Consider the following 8,060-nt stretch of genomic DNA (forward strand, 5'->3'; position numbering starts at 1 on the left):
GGGGCGCGGAGGTGACAGTGGGCTCAGGGCTCTGGAGGGTTGGTAGGATCTCCCGCCAACAGTCAGCAGCGCTCCCCAGAAACTTCCGCGTATCGGGTGCAGAGCTCCTCCGGGTAACTGCGCTTCCAAGGGGCGCCTGTGGCCTTTCCGGGGACCAGTGTACCCGGCTGCATGCCCCTCGGCACTGGGGCGGTGCACACACTCCTGCCTGGCGTCTGTCCGGCCCTGCGTGGGGCCTCTGAGGGTCCTGCCCTGGTGTTGACCTTAGGGCTCTAAAAGCCTTTACAATTCCCATCTGCCCTCCCTCTGCCTGGGCCTATCTCTTCTCCAGGCGGGAACTGAGGCTGAGGGCTGGGCAGGGGGTGGCCCTGTGGCTCAGTCCAGGTTGGAGGTCCTGGTGGGGCGGAGGTGAAGGCGGGGCTGACAGATGGCCCAGAGACACTGGCCCCAGGCTGCAAGTCCCCACCCCCAGCCTGTGGGCCCAGCCTCTGCAAGGACTTTGGACACTTGGGGTGGAGGGTGGAAAAGGCCTAGCCTTCCTCCACCTAGGACCTCTGTAGCAGGGGTGAGCCGGATGGCAGGAGGTCCCAGGTGATCTGTAGGGTCCCTCCCCTGTGAGGACAAAAGAAAGCGCACTGTGAACTCCTTGCCAGGTAACCTTCTCCCTACAGGGGGAGGGAGTATCTCTGCAGACCTGGAGGGCAGGCCTGGAAGCAGGGCCCCTGGTGAGGGCATTTTGGGGGGCCTGCTGTTTCCCTTGATGCAGTGGGAAGACCAGGTCCTCCAACCACAGGGGTTGGCACCTTGGCGCCTCTCTGCTGAGACACAAGCCAGTGTGCACGCCCACCCCCACCTTGGCCTCCCTGCTTCAGGTGACCAGAAGTCAGCAGCTTCCCAGAAGCCCCGGGGTCGGGGCATCCTCCACTCTCTCTTCTGCTGCGTGTGCCGAGATGACAGCGAGGCCCTGCCTGCCCACAGCGGGGCACCCCTGCTGGTGGAGGAGAATGGTGCCGTCCCTAAGGTGCGTGGTGGCCAGGTGCAGGCTGCAGGAACACAGGCTCACTGGGGGTAGGGGCCCCTGACCATGCTTTCATGCTCTGCCTGGAGGTCCTGGAAGATTCCTCCAAGAAGCCCCCAGACTGGTCCTGTTGTCCCCTAGACTGTTGCTTGGTGACAGAACACCAGAATTCCCCGTCTACCTAGTTTTTCCAGGTGGGAAAGTGAGGCCCAGAAGCAAAGGGGGGAAGGAGGTGGTCATGTACACACACACACACACACACACACACACGTCCCTGTGGCACTTGGAAAGGGGGTGGGAGAAAATGCTTGAGGCCTTTGAGGGTGCTTGAGCCAGCCCTGCTGCCCTCCAGCAGACCCCAGTCCAATACCTGCTCCCAGAGGCCAAAGCCCAGGACTCGGACAAGATCTGTGTGGTCATCGACCTGGATGAGACCCTGGTACACAGCTCGTTCAAGGTGGGTCCTGGCCTGGGGGGGGGGGTGTTGGGGGGTTGGGGGTGACCTAAGCTGGTATATGACCCTGAGGGGCTTTGGGACCAGTTCCAGCTTCTCTTTCCCCCCCACAGCCTGTGAACAACGCAGACTTCATCATTCCTGTGGAAATTGATGGGGTGGTCCATCAGGTGAGGGGCAGTGGAGGCTGACTGGGGGCCTTCCAGATCCTAGGCTCCTCCCACCCCTCCTGAGCACCCAGGGAGGGGCTTTTGCTAGATCTCAGAAACCAGAGGCCCAGAGAGGGTGTGAGGCTTGTCCAGGCCACACAGACCCTTGGGGACTTGCTGCACCCTGCAGAGTGGCTCCTCTTCTGGTCCCCCTTGCCCCACCCTGCCCGGGACCCAGTTCAAGTAATTCAGGATAGGCTGTGTGGTGTTCAAGCCTGTTCTTCATTACTTGGCTCGGGAGCCGGTGCCTTGCAGCTCTGGGGTGAGGGGGCCACCCCAGCATCACCCCCCAACATTTGCCTGAGGGACTCAGAATTAGTGACTGGCATGAGGAAGGGCAGGGGTGTTCATTTTGATAATTTTCGGAGGGTGGCTTAGGGGCCTCTGGGCAGCTGGAGTGTCTGGGCAGTTGCACGAGCAGGCTCTGGGACCACCCGTCCTCCTATGTCCCTCCCTCCATCTCGCACCTACTTCCCGTCAGCCAGCCGGCCATGGCCTCCCTGGCCCGGTGGCCTGCAGTCCCCTCACTGGCCCATCCCCCAGGTGTACGTGCTGAAGCGGCCCCACGTAGACGAGTTCCTGCAGCGAATGGGCGAGCTCTTTGAGTGCGTGCTGTTCACTGCCAGCCTGGCCAAGGTGAGCCCTGTTGTCTGGTAGGTCCCCACCTCCCCCACCCAGCATCCTGCTCCCCAGCTGATCCACCTCCCGTACCCCCTAGTACGCAGACCCAGTAGCTGACCTGCTGGACAAGTGGGGGGCCTTCCGGGCCCGGCTCTTCCGGGAGTCTTGCGTCTTCCACCGGGGGAACTACGTGAAGGACCTGAGCCGGTTGGGCCGGGACCTGCGCCGGGTGCTGATCCTGGATAACTCGCCGGCTTCCTATGTCTTTCACCCCGACAACGCCGTGAGTGCTGGTGGGCTTGCCCTGGGGGCCCTCTCCCACCATGGGGACCCTGAGTCTGTCTGCTTCTTGCTGCTGGCACTACCAGTGACCACTGGGTGTCGAGGGTGTGGGCCCTGAGAGCTGTGATCTCTGAGGAGCCCACAGGTTTCAGTTGAGTGGGTCCTGATTGGCACCTGAAGGCGATAAAATAGGAGGGGGCTTTGAAAAGTTCCTGGGAAATACCATGGTCTTTCATGCCTGTTGCTCCAAGAGCTTCTTAAGGCCCAGCCCCTGGGAGGAGGGGCAGGAAATGTTGGGGTGCTTTGCTTTTGCTCCATGGGTTCTACCCCCAAACGTGCGAGAACTATGAGAGGAGGGATACCATCTGGGGTGGGGGCTCTAGGGCCCGCGTTGACTTTGAGGGCTGGCCTGGACACTGCTCAGGGCCACCAGCCCCCCTTACCACCCCGCTCTGTCCACCAGGTCCCAGTGGCTTCGTGGTTTGACAACATGAGTGACACGGAGCTCCAGGACCTCCTCCCTTTCTTTGAGCAACTCAGCCGTGTGGATGACGTGTACTCCGTGCTCAGGCAGCCTCGGCCTGGGAGCTAGTGAGGCCGAGGGGACCCAGACTGGGCCCCGAGGGACACCCACACCTCTTCATGCACTCTCGGACTTGGCGGGGCCCTGGCGCTCCTCCTTAAGCAGACCCACGGGCTACCACACTCAGTGCCAAGGGGAGCAGGTGCCTCCCCTGCCAGCCTGCCCTGGCTGCAGAGGGATAGCAGGTGGCACCCAGAGCGGTGAGCTCCAGGGTCCCCGTTGTCAGTGCCTTAGAACCCCCTGTGCCTTCCAGGGGGACCTGTGGGGACCCTGCGGGCCTCGCTCTTTCTCTCTCCTCTCTGCTGCCATGTTTCTTGCTGCCAAATTGGGGCCCTGGGCCCCTCCCAATTGCTTTGTTGGGAGATCGGGTTCCTACTGCCCCGTGCCCTGGCCTAGCCAAGGAAAAGTGGGCAGAAGTGCCGGGCACGGAGCTTCTCCTCCAGACCAGGCCTGTCCAGGGGCCCCATCCTGGGCAGCTGCTTTGGTCTAATCTTGCTCACGCTAACTGCAGAAGCTGCTCCGGCCCCCTGGGGACCAAGTTGTCCTGCCATTCCCTGCTGGGGAGGGGACAGGACCTGTTAGCGTCTCTGAGGGCTGCTGCCTTTCAGCCAAAACTCACCCCTCGCATCTGCCTTCAACCACCTGTGGCCAGCCCCCCATCCACAGGGCTCGGCTGCCCAGCTGTGAGTGGGGCAGAGGGGACCGCAGGAGGTGCCATATAAATATGTACATGTGTATATAGCCTTGGAGGGGAGGGGAGGCAGAGGGGCTGGGGTAGAGACACCCCTCCCCTGGCCTTTCCCTGGGCCCGGAAATTGGGGGGAGGGGGAGGGAGAGGATTTTTACATTTTTTTAATTGCTATTTTCTGAATGAAACAAGCTGGGCCCAAGGGTGCCCAGCCTGCTCTTATGTCCTTCACAGCCCTCTGCTCTGTCCGTTCGCTGAGAACCTTCTACTGAGCACCTGGCTCTGTGCCAGTCCTCTGCCTGGCCCACCAGCCAAGATGGTGGGAGGGTGCCCCTACCCCACCACCCACACTTCACTAGTGCCTTGAGGGGAGCTGTAGGATGTGGGAGCCTTCATGTGGGGCTTGAAGGGTCTCTAGGAAGCCTGGCCAAGCAGCACCCCCCTCTGTGTGCCAACCTGCAACCACCCCACCCCCAATGACTGGGGGCCACTCCCAGGACACCCAGCCAGATGGCTCTGACATGTAGAGCCCCTGCTGAAAGTCAAGGCCTCAGGCTGTCCCAGGGACTCACGGTTAAAGGGGACCCATGTCCAGTGCCAAGGGGGATGGCAAATGGGGCTGTCCTTGTGTCCTGCATTGAGAGGTGGGTGGGAGGGTATGGTTGGCTGAGTGGGGTAACCTGCCTGTTTTAAGTGCCTTCTCTGTGACAGGGCCCCTCAGTGATGAGAACTAAATAGGAAGCCAGACTCTCCCAGTCTCCTCTGTGGTTATTGGGGGGTGGGCGGTTACCCTCCCATGTGTGATGCCTGCAAGTCCCTGGGGCAGTGGAATGAGGAGCTCCGAGTGACTACAATCCTTGAATACAAACCGAATGGGCATTCCGTGATGTGATCAGAGTGGAGACAGAACCCCAGGCGAGTGCTGCACCCTGCTGAGGACGTTCAGGTTGGGGAAAGACCTCTGGGAGGCAAGGGGTGGTTTTACTCTGGGCATCGCTCTCACTGCCACTTGAGTCCACCCTGGGACGCTACAACTGCTGCTGTGGGTTTCTGAGCCTCTTCCCCGGGGCGGCTGGTGCTTTAAACTAAGGACCATGCACATGCACGCGTAGCCCGCATCACGGTGACCAGGGACCCACTGCGGGGGTGGGGGTGGGGACTCGCTTGAACGCTGGGACAAAGTGGGCTTGAAAATGGTGGCTGTGCAGCAAGACGAGGTCCAGGGGTGGGGGTGGGTGTCTCGCCCAACAGCCGGGCTGGGGGCAGCATCACGCACCACGGAAGAACCTTGGGTCAGTGCCAGGTGGGCCAAGGTCCCCAGCGCCACCCATGGGCAGGGGTGGGCTGACTGAGGCCTCTGGCGGGGGTGTGGGGAGAGAGAGAGACCTCGAACCCCTCTCTCCACCTCCGGCCTCGCCCTCGCCTGGGCCTCCAACCCACTTCCCGCCCCCGCCCTGCGGCCAGGCCAGGCTTCCTTGGGCGTCCCGGGCCCCACAGGAAGTGCCGGCCCTGCTCCGCTTCCCACGGCGGCCACTAGAGGCCTCTCCGCCCCCGCCGATGCCAGCGCCCCCCCGCCCCCCGCTAAGGCCCACAACTCAACCCCAGCGCCACCAGAGCCCGGACCAAAGATCCCGCCCGACTACGTCAACCCATACCCACCAGACAAGGGGGGATCTACCACCAGCTTCGCCTCCCCTGCTCCCCCCACTCCTCATTAGCTTACCTTGGGCCAAGGACCACAGGCTGCCTTCGAGGACAGCCCTAGGGGCCCAGATGTCCCAGGCTCCCCCCGAAAGGGATCTACACAGAAATAACTCCCCCACCCCGGCATGCCACGAGCCAACTAACCCACCATGAAACAGCAGCCTTCAAAGTTAGCTTCGTGTAGGCCCTGTGCTGCCCAACCTTCCCTGGGCACCTGCACCCCTGTTTCCTGTTCTCCAGGCAAACCCTGCTGCTCACACCCGCCCCCAGATTTGCATCCCAGAGGCCCAGAAAGGCAAGGGGGAGGTGTCAGGGTTCCAGCTCTGAATGAGACCACAGTCTCCTTCCCCACCACCAACCCGACTCCACCTGCGGAGTGCCTCCAGAGCGGCCACAGCCGTGCCACGGTGTCTGCTCCCAAGGAACGTGCACCCCGGGAGTGGGAGAAAGAAACAACGGGGAGGGGAGCTAGCGCCCTCAGAGGTCTCGTAAATGCTCTGCCAGGCTCCAAAGGCAGAGTAGGGGGGCCTAGCCTACTGCAGACCAGAACCCGGTGTCTGGGAACACTCCCAGTGGCCTGAGGGGCAGCATCTGCCCAGGAGGTTGATATTCAGGTGCTGTGACCTGAACCAGCGGAGGAAGTGGTAGGAGCCAAGCCACAGAGGCAGCCGCAGAATGAGCACGCGAGAAGAGAACTGTCGGAATTGTGCGCAGAGGAGAGGTGGGGTGAGCTGCAGCTGGACCACCACCACCCATCCGTCAGTTTGTCATACTCTGGTGGCTTGCTGGTTGCTAGGGTCCCCGCAGCTGTGCCATTAATATTTCAAGATCCGCAGAGGTACCTGTAGGGGCTAGGTTTCAGTGGATCCGCCCAACTAAGTCAGACTAAGAAGAAAGACCTGGTGATCCACTTCCCAAATCAGCCAATGAAAACCTATGGATCAAACAGCAGTTTAACCTCATCAGCCTCCTGAACATTGTGCTTTCTCAGAGTCAGCTAGGTGGGATGAAATTGGCAACAGCATCTGAAGGGGTGAGAAAGTGGGCATGTGATAAGGTAATTTGGAAAAGAGTCCAAGAGTGATTCTACAACTTGAAGAATATCAAGTGTTGCTGCAGCATACATGGAGACTTGGTGGCAATGGGGCGTCGTTTGGTGTGTATAGTTTCCCAAAAGTAATATAATAAAATACAAACTGTAATGAATCACAACAGGACACAGTTCACCTCGCCAGCTGTGGGCGTGCTGCTAAACCCAAACACCAAAGCCACTGCTGCGAGTGTTTCAACCCACAGCGACTCTAAAATAGGGTTTCTGAGCCCGTAGATCTTTACCAGAGCAGACAGCCTCTCTTTCTCCCAATGAGCCACTGGTGGGCTTTAAGCTTGTGTTCAGCAGCGCAATACCTAGCCACCCATAGTGCTACCAAGGCTCTTTATGGCCATTCTGTGTGGAGAGAGCAATTGTTGAAGGAGGTGTTTGTTGTAGTCAAGGGCGGGAGAGAGAACCTGCAACCCATTGTGTGATGGATTGACCCAGAAGTGAACTGGCCAGCAAGCCTGAGGACAATCCAGGGCCAAGAAATGAGTCCATCTATTATACACAAGGGCACCACGAGCTGTAGTCTGCAAAAGCAACCATCTAGACATAGCTCAGTGGGCTCCTTTGAGGGGCCGGGAGCAGGAGAGGGGTGAGATGGAAGAAGTCTCACGTCCTCACTAATAAGCATTCAGGTTGTACTTCTTTCCAGGTATATTTGTTTGTTCTCCGGGTAGTCCATGGGATACTCAATATTCTTCACCAACACCACAATTAAAATTCGTGAATTCTTCTCCTGATTCACTGCCCAGCTTTCACATATGAGGGGGTACCCAAAAAACTCAGAACTGCACTGGATGGAGTGGAGTTTTCGTAGTACGCATTTTTCCCTAGGGCGAGCATCAGGCAATTCACTCTGGATTAGTGCACCCAGTGGCTTCACCTGGGAAGGTTCTCTCTAATCAGTGAATTTTTTTGTGAAAGCAGTTTCACTTGAACATTGTTTTTTGGGATGGCTGATTTAAGAGAACAGTGAGCAGCTGTGAAATTTTGTTTCCTGCTCAGGAAAAAATGCTGCAGAAACTGTTGTGATGTTGAACACAGCTTACAAGTACAACATGAAAAAATTCAAGTGTATGAGTGGTTTTCTCATTTCAAAAAAGGTGAAATGCCGTTGATGACAAACCTCATTCTGGACATCCGTCAACTTCCTGAAAATGTCTATGCATAGTGCCTTTGGAGTTCGTTCTGTCAGGTCAAGCTGTAATCAAGCTTTCTATTTAGAGGTTTTGAAAAGATCATGTTAACAAAAAAGGCTTGATTTTGCTACCGCAACAACGCACCTGCTCAGGCAGTCATCTCAGTGCACCAGTTTTTGGCAAAAACCAGCATGTCTCTCTTGCCCCCACACCTAACTCACCTGACCTCGCTCTGTGGAACTTCTTGTTTCCGTGAATGAAGG

The 8,060-nt window shown here is 58.5% G+C and overlaps 1 protein-coding gene across 2 annotated transcripts; it reads left to right on the plus strand.

Moving 5' to 3' along the window:
• Positions 1-523: 523 nt before the first annotated feature.
• CTDSP1 (CTD small phosphatase 1) lies at positions 524-4,602 on the plus strand. Of its 2 annotated transcripts, none has more exons than XM_045294916.1 (6): positions 524-1,021; positions 1,371-1,475; positions 1,586-1,642; positions 2,225-2,317; positions 2,400-2,585; positions 3,048-4,602. In XM_045294916.1, the coding sequence occupies exons 1-6, from the start codon at positions 761-763 to the stop codon at positions 3,174-3,176; spliced, it is 831 nt and encodes a 276-aa protein (XP_045150851.1). In that variant the 5' UTR covers positions 524-760; the 3' UTR covers positions 3,177-4,602. The 2 variants fall into 2 exon arrangements, with proteins under 2 accessions (XP_045150851.1, XP_045150854.1); XM_045294919.1 differs by having other exon boundaries at positions 528-1,021; positions 1,374-1,475.
• The last annotated feature ends 3,458 nt before the right edge of the window (positions 4,603-8,060 follow it).

This window comes from Echinops telfairi, unplaced genomic scaffold (assembly GCF_000313985.2).
Source record: "Echinops telfairi isolate 266 unplaced genomic scaffold, ASM31398v2 ScPeMD7_3;HRSCAF=10, whole genome shotgun sequence".
In the NCBI taxonomy this organism is placed as follows: domain Eukaryota; kingdom Metazoa; phylum Chordata; class Mammalia; order Afrosoricida; family Tenrecidae; genus Echinops; species Echinops telfairi.

Coding starts and splice junctions, on each gene's coding strand:
- CTDSP1 (XM_045294916.1), top strand. CDS start 761: ATGCAGTGGGAAGACCAGGTCCTCCAACCACAGGGGTTGGCACCTTGG. Junction 1,476..1,585: donor TGGTACACAGCTCGTTCAAG/GTGGGTCCTGGC, acceptor TCCCCCCCACAG/CCTGTGAACAACGCAGACTT. Junction 2,586..3,047: donor TCTTTCACCCCGACAACGCC/GTGAGTGCTGGT, acceptor TCTGTCCACCAG/GTCCCAGTGGCTTCGTGGTT.